The sequence below is a fragment of the Solea senegalensis genome, linkage group LG8 (genome assembly GCF_019176455.1).
Source record: "Solea senegalensis isolate Sse05_10M linkage group LG8, IFAPA_SoseM_1, whole genome shotgun sequence".
Taxonomy (NCBI): domain Eukaryota; kingdom Metazoa; phylum Chordata; class Actinopteri; order Pleuronectiformes; family Soleidae; genus Solea; species Solea senegalensis.
In genome coordinates this window covers 18,720,195-18,748,067 of record NC_058028.1, presented here as the reverse complement: position 1 = coordinate 18,748,067, position 27,873 = coordinate 18,720,195, and the positions used below count along the sequence as shown (strand labels likewise).

Sequence of the window (27,873 nt, the reverse complement as noted above, 5' to 3'; positions counted from 1 at the left end):
ATACATATATATATATATATATATGTATATATGTATATATATATATATATACATGTGTATATATATATATATATATATATATATATATATATATATATATATATATATATATATACATATATATATAAATAAATATATAGATATATGTATGGCTCTACTGTCCTGCTGAGTATTCACGGATAAAAATAAATGAAGGAAATAAATAGTTGAATTGCTTGAGCAAAAGCTGGGCCGCAAGTGTCATTGCCCCCATGTAGTATTAAGAGACTCGCTCTCTGCAGGTACTAAAACATAACAGTCTATATTACTGTATGAAGGATAACCAATATTTAACATAACCATAAAAACATATCTCTAATGAACACACATATAGTTGCATTGAAGTAACGTATACAGATTTACATTCACAGTTGGATTTGCTGGGGTGACACAAGCGCTATACAAGTGCAAATACATGAGGAGTTTAAAAAATGCTTTTGTTTATACACAAATGAATGGCTATATTACAGGAAATTTACACATTTACAGAAATTATATGAAATGAACCCGTTAAAAAAGGAAAATTACAGACACTATTATATTTATTTGCCTTGCTGGGATCTTGCAAAAAAGGGGCACCTTGCATGACAGCAATTACAGAATTGTCAGTTTGAATTGCTCAATTTCTTCATTACACACACGATGTTTACACTCCACTGGTTTTCTGTAGCAAGAAAATATACTGTATACATATGTGTATTTTTTTTTTTATAAAAGATAAAGTAAAAAAAGCAGCATATTTCTTATTAGAACTCAGAGTATATATGTCAGTACACTATGGGGACTTTGGTAATCCAAACATTGCTAAGGCATTCATATGTACAGCATATGCAGATTTTTTTCTCCCCACACATTACAGCAAATCTATATTGAACCAGCTGAATGGATTATGGGAGCCATACATCGGCACACGTACCATAAGCTGCCAGCTGAACGCTTAAATGTTATTCTATGTGATTTACACAGTCTGTACTGTACACAGCCAAGGGCGCCCTCTATTGTACAGAGAATCTACGCTCACTGTAGCTTCACTGATCTCTTTAACATCATATTTTTTGCTGTACAAAGGTTTCAAGCTTTATGATTATCCGTGCAGTACATTCCATAACTCTCATTGCCACCTCAGATGTGAACCTGTCATTGGGAATCTGTGGAAAAGGCAGAAGGTCAGGGTAACGAGTTCTCAGGCTGTCCACACCGTATCCTTCCAGGATCTGAACATCATTGGCGAGGCCTGTTAACTGAGTGCTATACTCCTCCACTTTTTGAGCCAGGGCAGTTGGTTTTACATCTTTATCTGACTTTCCTCTGACTGCATAGTCTGCAGCGATGAGTGCAAGCTTTGTGGCCAGGTAACATTTGAAACAAACCCACTCGTTGGCATTTTTATGAAGGTCATTGCGAGCAGCTGAGTAGTTTGCTCTGGCTTGCCTCAGCCACCTGCGGGCTTCCACAGGGTTTCCAACTGTCTTAAAAGTTGGTGGCACAAAGAAACGATGAGAATGTGATGAACCTGCATAGCTTGCATAATGCTCCCTGAACTGCTGCCTTTCGGACTTGTGACTTGTTGCTTCTTGGTTCCATGATGAATAAAATCTTTGAAATGAGAACTTCTCTGACTGGAAGCGGGTTGATGATGAGGAGAATGATCTCCTGGAAGCTCTATCTGCATTTTGTTGATCAGCCAAAGACTGTTTCTCCAGTCTACTGATCTCTTTCTGCAAGTGCTTGAAGACTTCTGTAGCAAAGTCCAGATTATCTGCATTTTTGTCTGGATGCCATTTGAGATACAATCGTCGGATTATCTTCTTTCTCTCTGTTTCAGAAAGCTTCCAAGCTTGTTCAATTACTAAGGTCACTTCTTTCAGAATCTCAGGCAATGCATGAAGCTTGATCTTTTTTGGCGATTCTTTTTGAGGAGGTCTGAGGTTTTCCTTGCTTGCAAAAAGAGGCGGGACCATGCGGACACCAGGAAAACGGCTCTCCGGGCTCGTAGGTGTTGATGGAGCATTGGCGTCTCTAACACTGGAGCTTTCATCTTGCCTTGAGAATTTGTACAAGTCAAGGGAGCTGACTATTTTGTATTCACTATATCCGATGTCAATTTGGAAGCATTTTCCAAGAAAACTTGTGTTTTCCTGCTCTTCTCTTTCTACTTCTTGAACAATGATAGCATATGTGTATGTAGGCTGGTAGGACCCGTACATGTCCCCTCCCTCAGAATCTACAAGGTAACCCACATATTCACCTGGATAGAACACATTCATTGGATCCATGAGGAGTGTATGATGTATTTCGGCCGGTATGGGTGTTCCAGGGAGGGGTAGCTCGAGTTTTGAAGGCTCTGTTGCATCATACTTGACACCAAGGCTGTCTAGTTTCTCTGTGATTCTGTAGATGTCATTGCAGCCCAGCATGGCAATTAGATATGATGTGTCAGAAATCAAATTGTCTGTAGCTGACTTTAATGTCATTGCCAGTGCCAAAAGAAAATTAATGTCTTTGCTGTCTGAATGCTGGATGTAGAGGTGAATCACAGATGTCCCGTACCTCTTGAGAAAGGCAAGTGTTTCACTGCGGCTGTGAGGAATGGGACTGCATCCTTTGACCCTTAGAGTTGTCTGGAGTTTATCAAAACAAGATACTTTGAGTCCTTCACAAAGTGCTTTGCAGAGACGTATGGCTTTATCCTCATTCACTATGTATGTATTGTCATTCTCATGTTTCATTATTCTGATCAGTCCTGTGATGAACTGCTCTGACGATAGCAACAGCTGAAGACGGCCTTGGAGTGAGCAAAGAGCTCCAAACTGGCACATTTTTGGAGAATCTTCATCAAGTTGCTCTTCGAGAATGCTACTTAACAGCCGAGGCCTTAGTTTCTGTGGAAGTAGCATGATCAGCTTTGTGTGGAAGGAATAATCTTTGCCCAGATAGCACTGACTCATGTCCACGAGCATTTGAACCCCAACATTTCCCTGAATTCGACTCTTGTAATGTGGGGCATCATCAAACACTAGACTACTAGATTTTGCTAGTCTACCATCATTGCTTGGCAAATAAAACAACAAATCTTTTAGATTCTCTAAGTCTTTGCGGATTTCCACTGGATCATTATGGAGTGACTTGAACAATCCTGAAACCACTCTTTTTACAGTTCTCATTTCATTTGGGTCGAGCTGTTTGCCCTCCGAATTTCTGTAAATTCGCCACAGCACTTCAACATACTGTTTTGTAGACACCACGTCTTCTGTGCCAAGAAGTTTGAAGAGTTGATGAAAGGTACCAAGTTCTAGGGGCAATTTGTACAAATAGGGTTTGAAGTCAGATTCGTTGTCCAAATTGATGACAACCTCTTCAGGTTTCAGCAATTTCCAGCCATCTTCAACCATGACGAAAGCCACTCCACGAAGCTGGTGTCGGAAATCTCTTTTATCTGCATTGAGGAACTCGTAGGTGGATCTTAACACTTTGTTCCTGGTTTTCACCATTTCATCTTCTGGACTGGATATGTTGCAAATATTCTTGCAGTTGCTTATTACTTTCTCCAATGGTGGGTCCAAGCTGACACCTAACATGTTCAACACTTGGTCAAGTTGTTCCTGTCCAGTGAGAGTGCTTCCTTCCTGGTCCTTTATGCTTGTCGGGGTGGCTTTCTCTGGTAGAATTGGACATGATGTCCAAAGTAAGTGAATGATATCTGTTTGTTTGAATTTTGGATTTACCTGAGACCCATTGAAACGGATCAGAGGAAGTGTGCCACTCATCTCTTGGTACTGTGAATGAAGCTTGATGAGTTCTTTGGGTGCTCTCTCAGGACACAGGAATGGTATCATTGAGAGCTCTTTGAGAAAAGAGCCCTGGAACAGATCTGTTCTTTCTGTGAAAATATGGGTCAAGAGAACATCAACGGTGGTTTGTACTTTTTCTTTTGACCAGCTTTCTGTCTGGGCCTTTATGCTGACCTCCTTTGCAAACTGAAGAACTTGTTGCTGGGACATTTCATGCTTGAGACCTATATTTCTCAGAAAGGTTATCCATGAAGAGAGCAACAATGTTCCATTCTTTGGTTTCGACACTTGCTCTACTTTCTTGAAAAAGTCACTTGGTATGAACGATTTTGCAGGTAGCATAACCTCAAATACCTTCACTGTCTCATCGTAGAAGAACTTGGCTGGCCTGAGACGATTCGTGTTGTCATACATGAATGACAGTCCCTCCAATTTCTCATAGAGCTGATTTTTCACCTTGCATGATTCTTCCATTGACATAAGTGTTTCCTTCAAGTAGACAATGTGTTTAACTTTGGCATCATAGGAAAAACTTTCAAACTTGGGCAGGAGATGTTGAAGGTAGATTTCTTTGTCGTCGATTGGCATGCAGCCAAGAAATGTGTACAGTTCTTTCAGCTGTGGATTGTCAGTGAGAAAGGAAAAGGAGGCTGTGTGAGACCATTTTTCTATGTCTGCGGTGGGAATGTCTTTTGCAAGTACATAGTTTGCCCCATAGGTTGCAATGCTGATGTATCTCCCACTAACTGATTTAAAGCAAGGGAGTAGCTTTAGGCTCTGTACATCTTGTTGCGTGAGATTAGCTAGGTTGCAGTTGAAATACAACAGAAGAGCCTCGAAGTCCTTGTCAGTCAGGTTTGATGCTTTGAATGCAGATGTTTGAATCATGTACTCTACAGCTTTCAGAATACTTGATGGACTTTCAATGTTTGCCGTATGCTGCGCAAGAAAGGATATGATGGGATTCTCTTTGGCACAGATTTTGGGCACTGCAAGCTGAATGCACCCTGCTTTCATGAGGGTGTGAAAAACTTTGTCATTTTGGCCCTGTGGAAAAAGAGCTATGCTTATCAAACTCAGAGGTAAAAGCACATCATGCTCAGGGACAACTATTCTTTCTCTTGCCATGAACTTGATTCCAGGTAGCAAAGCCCAGTCTTTCAGAATGTCAAGCATTGTGTCAAAAGTTGGCTTTATATCCACTTGATCATCCTTAACTGCAATATTCTCACTGATGAAGTTCCACACATTCTTCAGCCAAGATTCACTTGCAAAAGTGTCTCTCCACTTCACGGGGACCCTTGTTCGATACTCTCTTGGAAGAACAGAACCCAGTAGGTCACCAAAGCTGCTGATATCGAATACCTTCGCAGCTCCAACCTTCAACAGGATGGTGTTATACCTGATGTAGAGGGAATTCATGAACAATTCTTTCCTCGCTGAGATTAGCTCATGATATGATGTCAGGAACTTTGGTCTCTTGGTATCAAATACCTGAAGCATGTTGTCCATTGTTAACAACAGAGGCAAACCCTCGATCTTGATTTCATCTGCTTCCATGTCTTTGAAGCAGTAGTCAAACAGAAGCTTCAGGTTATGAACGAGCCTGTAGTTCGACTGTTGGAGACGGCAAGGGAGTTTTCCTACATGGCAAGATGTGTCTGGTGATGAGAAAGTGTAAAGAAAGCTTCGAACATCCTCTGGTGTTACATAACTGACTGGTATCCCTGCATCCTCCAAACATGAGTAGAGATTTACAGTCTCATCGCAGCTGTGGACCAGATTGAAACCAATATCCAGGAGCAAGGTTTTCAGCCTGTAAACATTCTCTGCCACAGATTTCCTTGAAGTGATGTTGTACTCTGTGTTTTTTAAGTGATGTAGCTCATCTTGTAGCAGATTGTCAAAAAATGCTCTGCCTTTGTTTGCAATGGATGTGTTAACCCATGAAATATAGATGGCAGAGTGCATGTCAGAGTTGTCAGTTTGGGCTGCTCTGACAACAGGAAGCAGACGCTTCAGGTCAGCATGGATGCAATGGTAAACTGCTTTAACAAGGCAGTACCAATCTGGTTGTATGTCAAATCTGTTTGACGGAAAAAAGAAGAGATATTTCCGCAATGTGTCTTTAGCAACATGAAGTGGAGTCCCTTGGAGTACAGTCAATGTGGGATCAGGACCAGGGAAGTACCGACGCTTAAGCTGAAGCAGCAGTTCCACACATGCCGGGGCTATCAGTGACGTCATTAAATTATTATTCCAGTCACTTCTTACACCTACTCCATTGTCATCTCTCCATAGGTTCCTTCGAGCAGAATCTAGAGCAAAATGTCCATTTACATGAAAAGGTAAGCCCGTCTCTAGTGAAAGGGGCAGAAAGCAGAAGGCTCTGTGGGGTTTTTTGTAGTTGTGGCTTACACATGCAGCTACCCCTCCACGTGGAAACAGGGTTATGTCTTCATTTTTATGAGCTGAGATGACACTTTTTGAAACGTTTTCAATGTTAGGGAAGCCAGATCGGTTACAGATCATCCATGTAGTCAAGTTTCCCTCAGTATCCTCTATGTCCATTGTGTAGGTTATCTGTTGGACTGGGATAGCAGTGAGTTGTTTCTTTTTGGTCACACTATCAATAACTGAGGCATGAAACTGTTTGCGCTTTAGCCGATCGCCATCTGTTATTTTGGCAGTCACGGAATATAGCACTTTGAGTTCTCCAGATGCATTATCAATTTCACAGATTGATATTTTTTCCATGTGGTTCAGGAACATCAGAAGCTCTGCACCATCAGTTTTTAGCTTGTCCAGAAGGTTTTGCACCATTCTGTCTGATGCAGGGACTGAACTGATTTCTGAGGTCCTTGACATGTCTACAGAGCGGATTGGGAATCTGAACATAGTGCTGCGTTCTAACTTAAAGTGAGCACCTAAGTACAGATTTAAAACATCTGAAAACTGGGATCTGAAGTCACAGTCCAAGTCTCTGAACATTCTTCCTGGACTCACTGATGTAGCCCCAGGCGCAAATTGTGCATGAGGATCAAAAATGCACAAGATGTCATTGTTTGAAATGAAGGATGGGCAGTCGGTAATGTGATAGACGGAGTTAAATCCAATACCATACTGACCAGTTTTGCCTGGATTGGCCTCTTTTGTTCCTCTTCCAAGATTTTGTATACCTCTGACATCGTCCTCTGTGAAAGGCTGGTTGTTGTATACACACAGTGCAGGGCCTTGCATTGGGATCCATTTGTCATCAAATATTCGGTCAGTAGGGTGTGTCCTTGGATCGAAAACAAAGTAGATTTCAGTGGCTTTGGCATCATCTGCATTTTGAAGCAATTCTTTTAGCATTTCTTTTTCTGATGGGTAAGCATTGAGAATGCTTTTAATTCTGCTTGTGAGTTTTTCTTTCTGTCCAAACTCACTCCCAAGTGTAGTGAAGCAGACATTTGAGGCATATCTCTCCAAGGCTTTGTGACGTTTTGGGACTGCTCCTAGTTTTACAGCGACCTCTCTTGGAATATCCCCGTGACAGTATTTCACAGAGGAGTCTCTGACTTTGATCCACGGGCAGTCATTGTAGCATAGAGATTTTGATTGCTGCAATGTCAGATTTGAGTCGGGTAACATGATCCCACCATAATTTGCTCGACAGTATTCCTGGTTTTTGTCTCGTATCAAGCTCCATATCCCTTCACTAATAATCCTGCGACACAACTGGAAGTTATCCTCTGTGAGTGTCCTTCGCCCACATTCTTGCTTCACAGTTTCAAGAACTGCCGAGAAGTTCTCAACTGTAAAGCTCGGCTGTACCCCAACATTTTCAAAAAGCTCACGGCAGCTGTTTCTGTATTTGTTAGGGAGCTGATAGAGATGTGGGGAGGCATCAAAATTCAGGTGGAATGCAACTTTGGATGGATTGACATATGTGTTCTCTACTAGGATAGAGTTGAAAGCTTTCAGTTCATTGGTTATTTGTACTTTTGCATTCTCATCCTGTAGCATTTCTTCATGGAGATATTTGTAACAAGCATTTGTTATGTTTTCCTGATACAATGTGACGCCATCAAATGACTGAGACAGTTTCTTGAGCTGAGAGATGACCAGTAATACTGAGGGCTTTCTTATGAGACCAAGAGAGTCTTTTACAGCCAATGACATTGCACCACATCCCTTGAAAGACGGAGAATTCTCATTTAGGATTGGCTTCATGAGACACACAGTGTCCTGATGTTCAGTTGTAAACAGTTCTCTAGCAGAGAACATTGTTGATTGGGAAAAACTGTTCCCATGCCACGGTAGGGAAAAGCCAGCAGGTCTTGTCAGAAATGGAAGGAACTTAATGTCCTGTATTTTTTCTAACAGTTCTGGTGCTGCTGTGTCTCTCATCTTTAGTTTCTCATCTATGAGACTGAGAAGTATACTGCTACGAAAGCATGCAGCCATATGGTCACTTTGATTGAGATCAATAACAGACTGGGCACGTTCTAGCAGGTCCTCCCATGATAGATCATCTTTTACCATGCCTAACTGCACTAGTTTCACCAAACACACAGGATTTAGGTAGTCTTTAGAAGTCCCTTCAGGAAATCTCCCATCATCAGGGCTGTAGAGTTTAGCAACTCTTCCCTCAGGGTGAATGAGTCTGCAAGGCAATACCAGTTCTTCCTTAGGACCAGAGCATGGGATACAAGGGGTAACACTGAGGATTGATGCAAAGTCTTCCAGCTTCTCATTCAAGACATAATGCATCAGAGGATCTCTTAGCTCCTTGTCAATTCCTTGGATGTTAGGGAAAAAGACATCTGAAAAAAACTGTGTCTCTGTCAGGGTGTTTTCCATCAACTTCCCTTTACACCCAGCATCATCAAATCCATCCTTCACCCAGTCAGGCAACTCGACAGCGCAGAGGTTTTGTGAGCCAGTCTTCTTAAGGTATTTCAGGAATATCTTGAAAGCAGCAGGACCGATGTCTGCCCTACAGAGTAAGGTGTCGTCAAGAAATCGAACGTATTTGATTGACACCCATGTGTTTCCATCTGAGAAAAGCTTTGCTTGCTGACTGTCACCTCCTTTGGCTATTTCTTGGTAGACACCTTGACTGATCAATGTGAAGTCATCATGCACCTGACTTGGATCTGGCCAAGCTGCATAATAGCTGTAGTCGAGCAGTTCTCCACTTTCAGCCATTGAACGTAGCATTGTGAGTGCTGCCAAATAGGCCTGCACAATCACATGCCTCATGAACACAGAATTCCACTGTCCTTTGGTGTCAGTCTTCCAAATCTCTTTGCGATTGGAGGTCACAGCAAAGCAGCCATTAATATGGACTGGCAGGCCTGTTTTGATTCTGAGAGGCAAGTAACAAAACACTTCTCCAATTGGTGTGACATTTGTCTTTACTGACCATTTGCGATTCTCTTCCTCTGAGAGCAGAACGGCCACTCCTCCACATGGCACTAGTCCAAGTCTTTTCCCACTGTCACTGAGGGAGAACTTGAGTGCTTCAGTGATATCCATGCATGAGCAGATGAGCCAGTTGGTGACCTCAACTGCCTTTTGGGGCATTTCGTCTGTGAGTCTTCTCGTTTGAACTCCTTTAGCGGCCATCTCAAAGTACTGGTTAGGATCTTCATCTGGACCTCTGAACAGTGGGGAGTGGAGATCAACGATGCGTTTGAACACGTTGTGATACTCCTCCACAACAACGCGTATGATGCAGCCAGACTTTGGAACATCAGCAGGCACCTTGTTGGTGCTTGCTACTTTCTTCATAACCTTTGCAGCAGATTTTAGTATACTGAGAGGTCCGTATGAAGCTTTGGATGACCACACACTTTTATTGATGGCCACAACATCTTGTGCTCCTGCTGGGTTTGGTTCTTCAAATTTCAGATATTTCAAGACCATACTTCCAACATGCTGTGTAAAAAGAATGAATCGATGGCCACATATGCTGAACTCATCAACGAGGGAGTAGATGTCTGTGGTGTTGTAGTACAGACTACTGATTTCACTTACTGATGCTTCCTGCTCTGTTCTGAATGGAAGTCTAAAAAGTGTACCAGTGTATTTGTAAGGGGAGTCCTGAGCTAGAGGAAGCTGGCAATTGAAGACATTAATGAAAGGTCTGAATTGATTAGGGAATTTTCTCAGCCTTCTCTGTTGCTTGCTCCAGTTGATTTTGATCCCTGGATTAGACTTGTCTCTGATGTGCTTGCTGATGTGATTGATGTTTGGATCAAACATGATCATGAATTCTCTGCTCATGATGATGGGGATGTCAGTAACGTGATAAACTGAGTTGAACCCCAATCCAAACTTGCCAACTTTGTCTGCTTCACATCTCTTCACCGATCCACCTAACCTTGTGATATTGAGAAAGTCTGTGTCAGAAAATACAGAGTTGTTGAAAGACCACAAGGACGGCCCATGGCAAACAATCATGCCAGGGTCAAGGAGATTCTCTCTGATGTCAGTGTTTTTTCTCATGTCAATTAGGAAACTGCACTCTGTTGCACTTGCATCATCAGCATTCTGGAGGAGCTCTTTAAAAATGTCTGCTACGGATGGATACTCTTCCAAGATGTTCTTTATTCTTACTGTTAGAGGTTCTCTTTGGCCTGATTGTTCAAAGCCGAGATTCTCCGGGTTTATCAGCCTCGTGCTCAGACATGGCACCTTCAGCCACTCTGCGGTTTTCATGGGGATGTCATCGTGGACTAATATGATGGGCTCTGAGGCATCTTCAAGTAAATCGTTTAAATCTTCAACTTTAACATCACAATACGTGCATTCATGAATTGGCTTCATGGCTAATTTGTTTGGGTCCTTGTAACAAAGAATTGGCACATGCATGTTAGTATCTACATCTATGTGACTGTTGTACAGCCATCTCAGGATGTTGATTAAAAGTAAGATATCATGATGGCTTTCTTCCTTGCTGATCTCTCCCTCACATCTTTGTTGGATAGTGCTTATGACTTTGAACACATGGCTTGGGATAACTTCTTCAACTGAGCCACAAAATTTGAAAAGTTTGTGAAACTTTCTAATTGTCTTTGGAAGGGAGTACAGATAAGGCTGTAAGTCAAGGTCAGGGAGCGGTTTCAGGACCGTGTGGCTTGGTGATGAAAATGTCTTTCCTGTCCACACCCAATCGAAAGGCAGTGATTTCATTGCTTCTCTTGCATCCTCAAGGTGAGCCTGCATAAAGGCATAAATTTCAAATAAGATCTGCTGAAACTGATACCAATCCTCTGTGGTAAATGCTTGAGATTTATGCCAGTCGTTCACTGCTTTCAGGTGTTGCAATACTTGATCCACCTGGGGTTCTACAGTGAGTTTAAGTGCCTTCTTCATACCTGCAGATGTATGTTCAATGAGTGCGACTGAAGATCCCACAAGCACTGCATGGGATATGTCACACATTTCAGACAGAGAGCATATATTGAGAGTATCTCCAACCCAGGTAAGAGTTTTAGGGTAAGTTGGTGGTCTTTCCTTGCAGACAGGAACCCATTTCAGTTTTAACAATGAAATTTGAGCATCAGCTGATTTGACCAGCTTAGTTTGTCTGTTGAGTATCTGCAGAAGTGTTTTTGCCTTTTTGATGATGAAATCCCACTCAGGTTCATTGCTTCTTTGTAACTCATCTATTTTATTTGCAACCTGGACTACATCTTGTTCACAGAGCTGTACTTCATTTCTTAGTCCCAGTTGTCGGAGTGAATGTAGAATATCAGCGGAAGACATGAACGTACTTGTGGGAAACCTTGTCTTCTCTTCCATGTAGAACAGATTCTGTAAAATCTCCAACTCAGGGTCAAAAAGATCAGAGGCTCTGACTGAATTTCCACATGGCAGCTGGATAAATTTGATAGCAGAAAGCCATCGGATCACAGCAGAATTTTCATTCTTTAAAAATGTCAGATTTTTGAGAGCCCAAAGCATGATCTGTGCTATCTCATCTGTTGCATAGAAACCCCTCTCAATATCCCGAATCATGAATTTCAAACATTCTGTTGTTTTCACCTGTTCCACATTTAGCATCTTGGTGAGGCGGATTGTTTCCTCATCACAACAACCCACAAGATTTACAGATAATTTCACATCTGGTGGATACTTGGCTCTATGGTGTAAAACTCTAGCTCCTCTCAGTGATGTATATGCTGGGGTCCCTTCAGAGCAGATCCCTACTTTCTCAAAGATGGAAAGTTCAAGCAGGGTGTGTTTTTCCTTCTCCGTTATGTCAGACAGTCCTGCAAGAAAGTGTCTCAGTGCAATCTTCTCTTTAACTGAGAATGAAGAGACGTGGCTGGATAATCGCTGTATTGCTAATCTATCCATAATTTGCAACAGCATGCCAGGAGAGGACGGGTGGATGTAATTCTTTAGCAGAGGGTGCTGCAAACATGGATCCAGATTTTTTATAACAACTGCTCCAAGCCTTTCCATAATAGAAATAAGGATCTCAGAAAGCTGCACTTCCTTCTGGTCCACATAAATAATGGGGGACGGAGTTTTGATTCGTAGAAGCTTAACTTTGTCCATGTTTTCCTCAAGTGGCCCACATGGGATCAAAGGCAAATCTTCAAACATACTTAGGTCATCAGCAAAATGTATATAAAGATGTTTCCAAATAATCTTCAGCCAGGGAACTGTAGGGTGCTTCAACTCTCTGTTTCCAGGTTCCCACTGGACAATGAAGTCTCGAGTCGGCCAGGCTGTTGATAGGATCTCCTTGATGAGTCGAGCTGATCGCTCTGGGTTCAGCACTTGTAGCTGAGTGCAGGTTCTCCCTGTTAAGAAAAAACAGGAAAATGTTATTTATGTTTGTTATTTTATGCGATATATAAATACTATATTTTAAAGTTGCCACCATTTTGTTGTTATTAAAGGATGCAGCACCTAATAGAGGTACATTCCCTAAAAGTAAAAATGCAAGCATCTTTTTTGAGGGAAGATGCAGTTTAACAGATCATTTTTCATTAAGTAATTTGAAACCATACAAATGCACAACAGCATCCATTTTGACATGTTTTACCAGGAACAGGCGTTACAGATCACTTTAACAATGGCTCATGTAAGTGAGAACAATGTCACACCAGCACCACTGAACCAGCATGCCCACCTGAAAGCGAGGAAGCTAAATAGAACTCAGCCATCATTAATTTGATTATTTACACCTGTGATTTTCCTACTTTGACCTTTCAAAAATGGCTGTTGTGCACAGGGCCCATTCTCAGGTCTTTTGGAAAAAAACACATTCCAATTGCACTGCACTAGTGCACACACTGCACATAACTGTGAATAGATGTAGTTGGTGTTAGTACACACAATTTAAGACTTACATCAATATTGCACCAACTGCTGATCTAAACCATGCAAACACACTTGCATCAACACGCAAACACAATTTACATTTAAACAAAGTTAATATCAATCTTGGGCCCCCTCTTAGCATTTCAGTGCAGGGAAAACCATTTCTTGAAAGGGCATTTTGACAAGAAAAACACTGCAAACAAACATTCAATATCTGACACACTTTGAAATACCTACCTGAGCACCCCCAAAGATACTGTTGCACTGTAATTGAAGTGACAAAGTATAGAGATCTGGAATTAATTTTACACAGCTTCCCTGTCTCAGGTCACGTTTCACTGTAGACATTTGTTTTGATTTTTCATAACTTAATAATTTGCAGTAACATTTAAGCCCCCAATCTCACCACAACAATGATTCCAAAGCTGTCAAGTTAAAAATCCTGCATAGCTCTGCTTTAACATGTAACATCCAAACATCAACAACCCTTCCATGACTCAGCCTTCTCTGCTTCTCTGCTCCTCTCTGTCTCTCACTCCTAATCTTTCAGGACTGTAACAGATTTAATGCCCTGCTGGCACCATGGGAGTAAAGGTGACCCAGTGTTACTATAAAAATGACTGAACCTACATAACCCACACGGTCATTATGAACCCACATAACCCACACAGTCATTACATGCACTGAGGATTTGTCACTTTCAGTTTGAGATACAGCTCGGTCAGATGTTTGTTTTTAAACATACAATCTACAATACACTGTACTCTGCATAGGGCTTGAAACTGTTCAACATACATTTCCATTTACTGTTTAGGATCATAGAATTAACACAGATAAGTATTTAGAGGAGGAGAACACATGTAAAGTAACATTTTGTATTACCTCTGGTTTTGGCTGCTTTCTTCAAACAGTCCATTACTGAAGGTTTAATGCTCTCCAGTAAAAAACGACCCTCAAGTCCTGGATACAGAGACCTTGGAACAAAGCAAAAGAAATGAAAAGAATCTTAAAATGTTAGTCTGTACATACACGTGTTTTACTATTGAATATATATATATATATATATATATATATATATATATATATATATATATATATATATATATATATATATATATATATATATATATATATATATATGTGTGTATATATCTATTTATCTATCTATCTATATAGGTATATTTTAAATACAAATACTGATATTGCTATTGATCTAGCCATTCAACTCCACATGTAACACCATGTAGCTGAGCAAACTAAAGCTGTCACCATTGTCATCGTTTGGCTATCCTCCTTCTTCCCTACATCACTTTTGGGACACATTGGGTGAGGGGGTGTTTATTTATATCATTAAAATGTACTATTCATTTGAGTTGATGTGAAAGAAAAATATATTCCTCAGAATACTGAAAAGAACATACACTTATCTCCAAGTGTATGTGCATACAAAGGACAACAAGAGATTGACTGTACTTTGGATCAAAATTTCCTGCTGCATCAGTTTAAATTTGGTTTAAGGGGGATCAAGTACAAACAATCTCACTTTCACCTGTTCAAATAAATTAATGAGTAAATGTCTAAGAAAGAAATCTCTACCTCGGGTATTCTTCAGATGCAATGTAAATGGCATCCTTATCACTGACACAAGACGAAAATGTTGTGAATGTCTCATCTTGTCTTGGTAGGAGCTCCAGGCCTATTAGGTCACTGTAATTGGCATCACTAAGCACAAACTCCAGCAGTAACAGCTTCTCCTGAGAGGGCCCTTTGTGTTTGCACTTCCTGATCACCTGCCGCAACAAAGATGGGGTCACCTTCCTCACTTCAGTGGACTCAGCAATGTAGGTGACCAAGACAGAGTCCACAGCAGCAGGCACCTTCGCCACCTGCGTTCCTGAGCTTTGGAGGTAGTTGATCACAGTCTCTGAAATGTCCTCCTCTGTTTCCAGCTCTGAGAACACAGCCTGGTCCACTCTGATCCAGTTATCGCTGAGAGAATAAATGACTTCCTGCTGCGCTAATTCATGAAACAGTGGCTGGAGAATAGGTTTCCAGCGGGACTTGACCTGCTTAGGGTTTGGCCAGGCCTCATAGGTTCCTGTAGGGGACAATGGGAAGTCTTGGTCCTTTTTTGTCTGTACCCTTTTGATAGTGTCAGTGATGAGTGTGAAGTAAGCCCTAGGGATGACAGTAATTATAAGCAGCTCATTCCACAGGGCAGCTGGATCCCGCCATTGGTCCACCTCCCGCCACTTGATGCTCCTACGGTTGTCTGTGAGACCAAAGAAGCCACTGACATGAACTGGGAGCCCCGTCTCACTCTCTTCTCCAGGAGGCAGGGGAAGGAAGCAGAAAGCCCGTCCTGAGAAACCAGATGTGGCACCTACGTCTTCTCTATTTATCAGAGTAAGTGGCAGGGCAATGCCAATGGTGGGCATGAACTTCAAATCATCTGCCAGAGAGTCCAACTCGGGACACATTCCTCTCCCCCCTACTCCATTACAAACAAGCCAAGACGTTCTCTGAGTCTCTTTAGCCGTTTCATCCTGAGTTTCCATGTTGACCTGGTAAGTGACACATGTGATGGTCGAACTGGGAACACCATTGTTGTAATTGTCTATCGCCTGACCCAAGGTCTTCAGTGCATTTGGTCTTTCTAACTTATCATCAGTATTTTCTGTGGCTGTAACCTGAAACAACATGCGTTCTGTACCATCGGACTCTCGCACATGCAAGGAGACCTTCTGAACACTCTTGAGGAAGAGGAGCACAGTGTCTGCATCTGCTTTGAAAGACTCAAACAGCTCCAAAATCTTTTCTTTGTTGTAAATATTGCCACTGAGCTGGGAGGGTTTCATGCGGAGTGGGAAGCGGAAGAGTGTTCCAGGAAAGCTGCCGTCCTGGATGGTTTCCTCAGAGCTCCCAAACATCCCAGTGTAGGGGGCAAACTGGTCCGCCAGTTCTGTGATCTCTTTAATGTCTGTCTTCAAGTTCCAACACTGCCCAGATTCATTCACTCCAAACAGGGTTTGATGAGGATCCAGCATGGCAATCTGGTCTCCACTGAATATACTGGGAACATCTAAATTATTGAGAGAAAAAATAATATAAATTATAAATGAGTTCATATAAACATTAATCATTTTTCTGTTCTCTATTCCTTTACAAGAAAGCTCTGATCACGATCACAGTTAATTATCATCTCCGCTGTTTTGGTATACTTTTTGCTTCACTTTGGTTTTTCAAAAACCTTATTTACATTTTGGTTTTTCAAAATGTAAATGTAACCATGATATTTCCTTCTTCTACTCTTCATTCTCTGAATTTTAGAAATGTTTATAAATCATTTGAGCTGAATCCTTAGAAAATAACCTAACCTAAATAACAACAATAAAAAACATTTAGGGGTTCCTAAGACTTTGCATTCACAAAATTAGGAAGCATGTGAGGTCACAGTGAACCTTGATCTTCAACCTCTGATCCGAAAAATGAGTGAATGTTTGTGCTAACTCAGTAGAAATTCCATGGAGATTTATTGCTCTATTAGTATAAGATGGATATAGAAATACATATACACTTTAGATTTTGCTTTTTACATTAAACAAAAATTTGCTTTTAATATCTTTTTAATCTCTTTCTGAAAACTGACAAAAGAAAATAGGTTTGCACTATCAGCAAGCATTTAACAGCAGGACAATCCTCACCTGTGATATGATACACAGAGTTAAAGCCAATCCCGAATCTTCCCACTTTCAAAGGATCCTCTCTCTTCCTGCTCCTTGCAATCTCTTGAATTCCATTCCAGTCCTCCATAGTGAACACAGCGTCATTGTAGACATACAATGCCGACCCTGCCATACAACATGAGTAACAATCAGATCGGTATAAATAGTCCAAAACAATCCAAGTAAACATTTGCAGGACCTGAATAACAGGTAATGGTGTATTAATACAACTTAATTCATTTTAATAATCCCTGAATCAAAACAGTCATTTCCCTTTTCCTTGACAGTTGACAGTGAGGTCAGAGCATAGGATCAGCTCAAGAACAGCTTCTTAACAACACTTAAGCAGGACAAAAGCCTTCCAACTCAAAGGCTTGAACATGTTGGTAATTCTTGCCCAGAATGCACAATGCACAACGCATTTACTATTTACTTACACATGTGTGACTAACAAACAAGGAAAAAAAAAGGTCCTTGTCAGAACTTTTGTAAAAAATTTTTTTTTTTTAATTACATGGCCAAGTTGATAATTGTTTGATTAAAAGATGCAAATACGGGTTTCAATTTGAAATTTCTTTACAGTAAGTGTCAAAGCCATTTTGCAAATTTCTTTTAATTAATTTCATGTTGATAGATTTATCTTTTTATGTCATGACTTTTGTTCATATATGCTTTGACAGTATTTTTATTATGAAAGTGACCATGATGATGATGTCTGAATGTCTACAGGTTAGGTAAAGCCAACGTGTTCTCATCCCGAGAGCATCATATACCGCCGCCGTGTCACATCCCTCGGCGTCACCTGACAGCCTCACAAGGTACCCTGCTTTCCATTGACTCCAATGTAAATCCACTGGTGGAACATTTAGACGCTCAGAGCAGAGCAGCGGTAAAATAAAACTCAGTCTATGAGGTTAGGCTTAGGGACCAGGAAAGAACTGAGGTTAAGGCTCAGACAGACTTTTATTTTACCAATATCATCAGTATATCTGATAAATACGAGCCACCTTTTGTCTTTCAGACACAGAAGGGTAACCCGTCCGGCTGCACGACAATGCCAAGGAACGTTACAGGGTGGCAGTATTAGAAACTCTTGGAATAAGAAAGGGCTGTAACAGCCCTTTAATCCAGCAAACAATTATTAAACTGTAGTACTACACTATCAGTTACTGATTATTTTGTCAATAATAAATGGCTTAGAGTGATCAAAGTCCACTCATTTGGTTATCCTCCAGTGTTTAACTAGGTAATAGCTACTAACCTTGATGCTGAGCCATGTCAGGTGACCAAAGCGACTCCACTCCATACTCCGTCTCATCGTACATGAACTTGACTTCTGAGGCTCCAGCATCCTCAGCATTTTGAATCAACTCCTGCAACAGAAAACATAGCAAAACCAGGTATTTATGAAGGCAGGGACCTTAACTGTGACGGTACACAGTTATGTCAGATTTGGTGGATGTTTTTATATAATATATTTTGTATAAAAAAAGCCTGACATACCCAGAAAAGTATCCAGCATAAAGCTCACATTAAAGTAAAAGAAGACACTTATGGATGATGACTAATTACAGTCATCCAATGATGAGCCTAGAAAGCTTTTAAGATAATATGTTTTTTACTCACCCACAACTTAACCTATCACTGTTAAACATACATCATTTATAATAACATAATTTGATATACAGTATTACTAACCTACTGTATTTAGTCAAATAAAAAAGGGAGTAAAAGATGTGAGAAAACAGTGTAGCCTGAAACTTACCTTCAAAATCTGTCCACCTTCAGGATACCTCCTCAGAATATCTTTCAAAAACTCTACTAGTGGTGGTGTCGTCTGCCCAAACCTGCCTGTAAAGACCGACACTGGTTACCATCACTGTTGTAAGAAATGGTTATATCACAGACGCAGCAGTTTTAGTCCTACCTCCTCCTTTAAGGCCTCTTCCCTCCAGTGTGATAGAAATTTCTGGACTTCCTGTCGGCACCAAGGTCCCAATCTGCACACGATCATCCAGCTGTGGTGAGTTGACATAGAAATAGAAATAGATCATTAGAAATAATAGAGATAATTAGTTAACATCTCTAGTCCTGGCTGATGTGGCCAAAAAGGTCATTACAACAAAAAGTTTAAATCGATGATACTGATAATTATCACGATACTAAAGATTAATTTTTGCTCGCGAGTCAAACTGAATTGTGTGTTTGTGTTATGCATCATTTCTATTAATATACATTGAAATGATGTTATATTTAAAGGAGATGTTTGTTTGTTATTTAGTTTGTTTAGTTTAGTTCTTTTGATTACTTCCTTGCTTTTTGGACAATAAATAACAAAAAAAACAGGAATAGTCTTAACTTGGCATTAAGTTTCTTTCACCTGTGTGAAGGAAAGTACGATATACCCGTTGTGCAATAGTGGTCTTATGATTAAGTTTAGTTTGACTTTAATTAGCTGTTTTATTGACAAATAAAAATGAAATTGATTAAATTTACATTCATATGATGTTCAGTAAAAAGTTCCCAGAAAAATGTGAATGTGGTGAAAAATGAACAAAATACCTTATGTAAATTGTTCTCACTCACTGTGATCTTACAGCAGTTTTAAAGCCCATTAAGTCATTTTTCAGGCCACTGAGATTCGCGTAGCATCAGTCTTGTATCATCACAGCTGCAGTTAAATCTTTTGGTCAGTTCCACTGCAAACGATACCGTGGTCCTGATGCATTTTACAGGATCGATACAGTGGGGAGTCGACACTAAGTCTGACACTACTGCTGCTGCTGCTGCTGTTTGAGGCATTTGAAGGTCACACTGTGACCCACTGCACCCAGCAATCGTTGCACATCAGCTTTGTGTCGGGAAAACTTTTCATCCTCATCACTGTTGCAAAACAGTGTCGTCATCGCAATGAAGTAATGTACAGTATGTCTCTAATTTCTTATTAATATTATTCAAGTTTCTTTGCTTGCAAAAACTATCACACACAAGTGTGTGAGGCATTGTGGGTAAATAGTAACTCAAAGGCAGCACATGGTGGAACAATTTGCCACCATCTGTCAGGGAATGCTCCAGCTTTGCAACATTCAAAACACATCTGAAGAACTGGATGAGGACTAATAATCTTGGGGCTATAGATAGAAAGTACAGTCTGACACATTTAAATGTAAATGTTCTTTAATTTGTGTAATAACATATAAAATAAATAATAAATATTCTTGGATTACAAAATATATGCTGCATTTATCATTGTTCTAATACACAAATGTTTGTGTATTAGGCAGTATGATAGTTTGAAGCTCACTGACGACAAGGTTAACTTGCATTTCAGTTTCTCCCAAAAAGCAGACCACGCCTCTGCTAAGTGCAGTGCCTGGCACGGTGCCTTCCACATCAGACTGCTGCACATTTCTAATTAAACTGTGCAAAGCAGGAATACCATACATTTAAGGGGAAGACTGGAAAATAATTGTACTGGAAAGCAGTTTACATAACAATATTGATCTGATTTAACACTCTGAGAATTGTGACCTGACCTTGTCGTGTATGTCATATCCCTTTGTAGGAGTGAGTGGCTTGCAGCTTATTTTTGCATACGATATCAGGGGACTGCCAAGTGCTGACCACCACCTGCTACTTTCCATCCGCTCAGCTCCCAGATGAGGTCAACTTGTCATGTTAGCCCATAGTACTCTAACTTCCACAGGCAATAAAACACACTAATCTGCCAAAAAAACAATAAATCTATCAGGTCATAAGACCATATAAACAGTGTATCATTGTAACTGTAATGATGTTCTTTAGACTCAGTCAGGGATTAATATGTGGTTTAATATACCATTTGTACGTCACTTACTTTATTTTATATGCCAAGCCTGCATTAAGTAAACTACTATATAGTTTTTAAAACGCTGTGATGACAAGGTGCCTAGTCATGCTGCCCAGAGTGAGAGTTTTTAACTGCAGTCATTCAAGCTGATATTGCATTACAGTGCACATTACACTGCACTACTCTGCTCGACTACAACTGCAGTGAAGGTAAAACGCACAGACAGACAGACGGCTGGAAGGACAGAGACATGATCAAAATCAGTCACAAGATCGAGAACAAAAACTGCTCATAGTAACCCAAAGAAGAAAAACAACAGTCAACAGTTCAAACAATGAAAGGCACTGTTATCAGTTTCGATGAATGCCGCATCATTTTCTCTGCAGTTATGGCACGCGGTCATTAAAACAGGCTGATTTTCTGCTGCTGCTGCTTCTAAAGACAAACCCTCTGTTCCTGTTGTGACTGATTCACCAACACAATAAGTTTATAATAGACCTTAATGATAAACTAAATGCCCATTGCAAAATCAATGAAATATTATTTTTTTTTACAATTTACCCAACATTGGCTTTTACAGGAGTCTTACAATATGTAATAAGTGTGTTTGCAGTGCCAGACACAAGTTGAAAACAAAGTTTGAACAAATTGGCTGCAGTAAGACAAGTAACATTGCTTTTTCCTTCCCAAAGAGGGTTGTGACTGAAATGACTTCAGCTAAGTCATGAGAAACCAATATACAGGTAACAAGACACACTGTTGTACATGTCAGTGTGTTTACCCGTCTGTTGAAAAACAAACAAAAAAACACTCACCACTTTCCCATTGTGCGTCAGTTGTTGCTCTTTCACTGGCAGGTTTGTCTCCTCATAGAGCAACTGTTTGACCTCGAGAAGAGACGTGACAGGAGGGACCTGGTAGGACCTTGGGCCAATGTACTCATGACGGACTGTCACCCATGGCAACCTAAAACGTAGGGATGAAAATGGTGAATAATCTATGACTTCAATCACAATACATGCAAAGTTGATTTAAAGCGTTAGTATGTACACCGTGTGGTTATTTGTTAAAATCCTCTCCATGTCTATATAGCAATTTAAAAACAAAATGTATCAATAAAAAGAAAACAAATCTGGTGAAGATAAAGGCTGGAAAACGACACTGCAACTGATGCAACCAATAGGAAAGATAGACTACACCAGTTTGTACAGGTTACAATTTCACATTGAAGATTGTTAAGTGACGCTTTCGGAGATGGGACAAAGCTATAGCTCTTCTCCGTTTTGCTATTTAATATATAAATATAGGATATGTTGATATATGGCATCAGTGTGAAGTGTGGCTTGAGTAAGTGCTGAGAGTCATGGGCTATTGTTCACCCAATCCACGTGATGTTACAATCCTGTATCTGTGTGTGTTTCAGCTCTGAGAGGTTAGGTATTCATCCTTGGATGATTCTGGAGGCAGTACGTATTATTCAGGTTAGTTTGTTTTTGTTGATATATCCCATCATTTTGCACTCCCTTCTCAGTGCACTGACCAGTCTACAACAGCTGCTGTGGTTTAACAGCAAGAAAGAGTCAATAGTCTTGCTTACAGTCATTATTGATCAAGGTGTAGGTCTGGATGATTCATGAGAATGGACACCTAACTAGGTCCATCTGTTCATGGTCCGTAAGTAGCAGTCAGACATCTGTATTAATAGTTAGCGTTATTGTACCACTTTATAAAGCCTGCAGTCTTGCTGCATAGGCTGATGAGCTATCCTTAAAAAAACATTTGAAGACGTTGCAACAGTCACAAACAAAAGTATTGATTCCTTCTCCAAGAGAGCGCTGCTGTTTCCCAGGAACTATCAGTCATTTAATTGCTGGTCAGCTCAGCCTCCATGACCACGACACAGCTACCACATGCTAGAAATGGACTGCTTAGCTATTTAAGGAAACAACATGTGTGTTTTATGAGTGTAAATTACTGTCAACACGTCTTAAAGCCATAAAGCAAAATATTCTTGCTTATTCAGCACCACATCTATGCAGCCCTGTCCCCAGTGGTGCAGTCACTGGAGCTGGAGTGGGTGTGGGTGTGGCAGCCTGCACAGGGTGATGTAGAAATCCTGCTCAGATCATATTAAGCCACATCCAGGACAAATTCCTCAAATCCGGTAAATCAATGCTGTTATTCATGTTACCTCGGTCAGTGCAGCTGAACCTGACATGACACGAACAATCTGTCCTTTACATTTTTTCCCGTCACAATAATCTTGAACAAAATAAGCTACTGACTGTAAAAAACATCAATAGGCAGAGCATTCTGTCCACACACTAATGTATTCTGGTTTTCTGTCTGTAAACTTTCAAATTTCAAAACAACAACAATATTTACAACAACAAAATAAAAACAGTTTGATTTTCTCAGCTTTAGAATAAGTCTTTAATAAAAAAAACTATTGGCAAGAGCCCTGCTTTACAAAGGCCACCATTTTGTGTTTATGTTGTACAGTATCCCAAATGGACAAACCAGCCACAGTGTTTTGTTTTGCATTTTGAAGCAAAGGATTATCATGCAAACACGAATGACATCCATTATTTTATGTGATGGTCTACATAGTTCATTGACCACATGGCAAAGTCCTCCATTTGTCACAATCTGCAGTCTCACTATTAGCTCTCACTAATGAACACACAGGACCTTTAAAGTTGTAGCTGTGATTCAGGGAATTGTCAAATGGGCTCACACAATACCGGAGTTTGACTGAAAACACACACATTCTACTGCTCAAATAATTTGGTCATTCAGCAGTTTGATGGGATAAAACCTTCTTACCCCCGCCCTCCACTGCACTGCAAGTGTATGTACACAAACGCTCCCTCATTAAGTCGTGACAAGGCAAATAGAGGCAGAATAATAACATCATCAACAACAACGAAAATAATACAGGTTCCAGTTTGTGGGAACATTTAAAAATAAATATTTTGGACTACATGATGTAGATGGGATGTAGATTGTCCTATTCACAATTATCTTGACAATGGGAATTCCCTACATCTCACACATCATGTGTATGTTTGGTTGCAGTATATCATCCTTACAGTGGAGTGATGCAGGCGGGGCTGCTCACATTTAATAATGACGCTCTTATGTTGCAGACGATCATACTTACAGCACACATTAAACTTACCACGGGTCGTGACAGAAGGTCATGTCGTCACTTTAGTGTGTCTCTGCACATTCACAGTCATCGGACTATCTGCGGCGCAGGGCGCAGGGATACTCCACCCGCAGAGCGGCTGTGACAAGACAAGAACACCGTTACTTTCACACAAAAAAGCACCCTCATCTACGAAATGTACGTCTACCCTTAAATTGTGACGTATGCGAAGCGCAAATTCACTTTAAATCACTATATGGTGCAGAGGGGTTGACTGAAACACGTTGTATTTTACCGTTTAACCCGCTATCCCGACAAACCCCACTCACTTGTGTCAGTCCAGTGCGCGTCGTGAAAGCTCCTTCCACGAAGACGACACATGTCACGGCAGGTTATTGTTCCCAGGAACAAACACGACCACAACAACCAGTGACATGACTGTTCCCCTAAAACAACACACCGACTCCTTCAAAGGCGATGTTCTAATAATAATGAATTACACTGCGTTTGAGAGCAGCAGCTGCGGAGGCGAAGCGAGAGGATTCCCTGCCCATACACTTCCGAGTTGTCGCAGATCTGGTCAAACCGATTCAACGCTTTCAGGGAACTCTTTCCTCTCATAACGGAGAGTTTAGGACGCTTTAACTTCCCATACAGATATTAAAGGTGTTTATTTGTATAGAATGTTTGTATTTTATAAGCCTATATCTTTTATATAATTTCAATCTACAGAGCGAGAAAGAATTCGACTCCATTTTGCGCAGGCGCAGTAGAATTGAAGGAGAGTAATCACAGGATTTACTGTTCATTATACTTGTAGCATAGCTACATAGCTATTATCTGCCTGTCCTACTGGATTTTCAAATTATACACAGGTGTGCCATTGATGAGCGATAATTCATTATTTGCTCAATAAATTCACACTTTATTTATTTATTTATTTAATCTTTGTGTATTCTTGCTCATCTCTATTCAATCGTTAGTATTTTTAGAATCCACATTTTTTTATGTTTAATTAATATGCTGTTAACAGTGGGTGATGCAGTGGAAGCAAAATAGATGACCACAAATACTATTATTTGTGGTCATCTTCCTCACTGATTCTTTTTCCAACTACCAATGGAAATATTTCATTCATGAAATTACCTCTGTAAAAAGACCTTTCTGCTCTATCATCCGTTTGATATAGAAAGTGCAATTGATGCAAATGCAGATTTCAATGCAAACAAGGATTTAGAAAAAAAAAATGGGATGGCTCAATGTCATTTTTTTGTGGTTGATCCATATTACACAACCTTGAATATCTACCAATATAAAAATCAGTAAGATACAGCCTTTTATATCATCAGAAAACTAAGATGGATCATGCTGATGCATTTACCACCATGTCCGATCAAGACAATTTGACCAATACTGAGCCAATACTGACCCTATCTGCTTATCCCTAATAAGAATGGACAGACACACTTTACACTTTAGAAAAATATAAATATGAATTATTTATTTTAATAAATTATTTGTTTCTTGCAATTACATTATATTTCATTCTTAGCTTGTCTCTTAAATATGTGCTTATGTTTTGAGGCCAGACTACTATGTCACCTCTTGATTAGGGATGGATGATACCACGTTTTTGTGTCCGATACCCATACCACAAACTCAACTATCTACCGATATTTGTCCGATACAGTTTTTTTAGACCATTTATGAACTATGAAGCTGTTAAAAACACATTTGTGCTAAATCATTTCAAAGACATAATTCTCCAGCTCTGTAACTAACAGCCCAAACATGACTCAGCTCAAATGCCTTTGCTGATTTTTATTTACATTTTTACAGTCTGTGCATATATGCAATATATAGGATTTTTGTATTGTATCGGATTTTACATTTTTATCTGTTTGATATCCGATACAGTGATTTTCAACAGTATTGGACCGATGCTGATACTGAGTCCCAACCGTAGTTCTGATGGTGTCCAGTTCTATTTTAATGTACACAGGCTAATTCTGAATGAATAGATACAACACATACAACTTAACATCCTACGTTTTAGAAGACATGGTTCAGGTGTCGGCTACACCAGCCAGGGCGGTTTATGCCACTGAATTGTGGGATAGTGGGAAGCCCATGGGCTAACTGGAAGGTCATTGGTTCAATCCCAGGATGGGCCAAGGTCTGAGGTGGCCCTGAGCAAGGCATGAAAACCCCCATTATTCCCTGGGTGCAGATCATTGCTGCCCACTGCTCCTGCAGCTGGCTTGTGTGTGCTCACTACAGGTGTGTAATAAGGACACATTCACTGTCAGTAATTGGTGCATGCACAAAAATTACTAATTCTCATTTGAAAATGTTGTATTTGTAGTCAACAGACAAAATGATCAGGCAATAGTAGTATTGTCATCATTAGTTTGCGATGATTAAAAATGATAACAGTATAATTTTTCATCAACAATCTATGTTATTGCGTGTACAAATGACATTAGTACTATAAACATGTCAGAACTGTCCTGTCTAAACCTATAACTTGATACTGTCTCTAACTAGCTTCCAATCTTTTCTCTCCCTCCTTTCTGTACCCCACCTCTCCTCTGTCCCCCATTTTTCCTTTCACCCCAACCAGTCGTGGCAGATGCTGTAATTTTTTTTTCCAGTCATGTTCAGTCAGAGATTTTTTCCCTTAGAATTTAATTGAATTGCGGACAAAATGCGCACTTTGATTTAAGGCCATGTCTAGGTCCAGCTGATCCACCGCATAATGTTTAATGGTCAAATTCACACTGACACCTCACACTACTGCATCAGACGTGACATAGAACTTGCTCTCAGCGGCATCGTTTCGCTTTTGCAGAGCACGCACATTTGATCTTGAGCGACAGAAAAAACCCCAGTCATGTTACCAGATTGATACAGTTCACCAGAGGCTGCGTTAGCACATTGTACTCATTTTTATTAGGTTAAATGGAAAAAAAAAACCCGTGTATACTGGGAAGTTAAAAACTATTGCACATTTCACAGTGCGTCATACAGATCGCCCCACTGCAGCTATCTGAATGTCGCACTGAGGAGGAAGAGAGAAATACTCACACTGAGGACGCATGGAAGTGGCAGCAGATTCAGTGCAGCATCATCACTGTCATGTCCTCTGCACCACAGCAGCCCGTACACTCCTCTACATGACCGCACTAATCACTCAGTCACCTTTAGACCAGATTAGTCAGATTAAACCAGCCATAACATGAGATATCTCACATTATTGTGAACAGCCTCTGAGTTCACTTTACTGCTGGTTCTTCTATCGCACAGAGTTCTTAAAGCCACAGTTACTGATGGTGCTACTGCTGCTGGAATAGAATAGAATAGAATAGATAGTTCGTACCGTAAATCAGAATATACCATTAATACAATGAATTAGAATAGAACATAATAGAATAACGTTGCTTTAATATACTAGAACAAAACAGAGTAGATCACTTCAATACATTGAATTAGAATAGAACAGACTAGAATAGATTATGAGTCACACGTTATTTGTTCTGATTATAATAGGTGGTGTGGGGGGGGATCTCTAATTTTGAGTAAGTTTTCCCCCTCATGTCACGTCTGTAGCTCCGTCAGGACTCTTCCACTTCCATAAAAACATAAAAAATAAAAGCACCTGCAGTTCAGTAAAAATGAGACACCAACAAACAATAACAGCAATATTCCACTAGATGGCGACAACAGCAAAGACCTGAGCCTCAAGCTGCATGAGTTTCTTTCAGTACGGGGCTTTGGTTGTAGTACCATCGTCTCACAGCCAGGTGTCAGTCAGCACAGATCACACCGGTCAAGTTTAAACCTCAACACAGTCGAAATTAATACGAATAAAGACGATCAGAATGAATTAGATCATTTTAATCATCACAGCAACTGTTTGAAAGTACTCTCCTCCATGATTTCACTTACAAACAAAATAAAACAAATTAATAAAGATGATGAAAGTGACATTTGGCAGATTTTATTTTCACC

At 40.2% G+C, this 27,873-nt stretch overlaps 2 protein-coding genes across 3 annotated transcripts in view; one reads left to right on the top strand and one right to left on the bottom strand.

The window, feature by feature from the left end:
* sgcg (sarcoglycan, gamma) overlaps positions 1 to 15,403 on the top strand; it is a 29,357-nt gene extending 13,954 nt beyond the window's left edge. Inside the window, exon 10 of the mRNA XM_044031968.1 lies at positions 15,374 to 15,403. The gene's annotated coding sequence lies outside the window, so the exon portion shown is untranslated. The remainder of the gene's footprint in view (positions 1 to 15,373) is intronic.
* On the bottom strand, positions 130 to 24,333 carry sacs (sacsin molecular chaperone). 2 transcript variants are annotated; one of them, XM_044031965.1, is made up of 11 exons: positions 24,192 to 24,333; positions 23,893 to 24,001; positions 21,527 to 21,677; positions 18,810 to 18,900; positions 18,648 to 18,733; positions 18,144 to 18,255; positions 16,862 to 17,008; positions 14,754 to 16,239; positions 14,040 to 14,131; positions 13,395 to 13,421; positions 130 to 12,634 (listed from the first exon to the last, which is right to left on the bottom strand). In XM_044031965.1, the coding sequence occupies exons 2-11, from the start codon at positions 23,913 to 23,915 to the stop codon at positions 1,086 to 1,088; spliced, it is 13,764 nt and encodes a 4,587-aa protein (XP_043887900.1). In that variant the 5' UTR covers positions 23,916 to 24,001; positions 24,192 to 24,333; the 3' UTR covers positions 130 to 1,085. The 2 variants fall into 2 exon arrangements, with proteins under 2 accessions (XP_043887900.1, XP_043887901.1); XM_044031966.1 differs by lacking the exon at positions 13,395 to 13,421.
* Between the last annotated feature and the right edge of the window lie 3,540 nt (positions 24,334 to 27,873).

What these genes read in the sequence shown, in the direction of transcription:
- sacs (XM_044031965.1), bottom strand. Translation starts at nt 23,915, where the DNA reads ATGACCTTCTGTCACGACCCGTG. An exon ending in TGACGCACAATGGGAAAGTG is followed by an intron (nt 18,901 to 21,526) that starts GTGAGTGTTTTT and finishes AACTCACCACAG; the next exon opens with CTGGATGATCGTGTGCAGAT. An exon ending in GAAAGCAGCCAAAACCAGAG is followed by an intron (nt 13,422 to 14,039) that starts GTAATACAAAAT and finishes CTTCAATTACAG; the next exon opens with TGCAACAGTATCTTTGGGGG.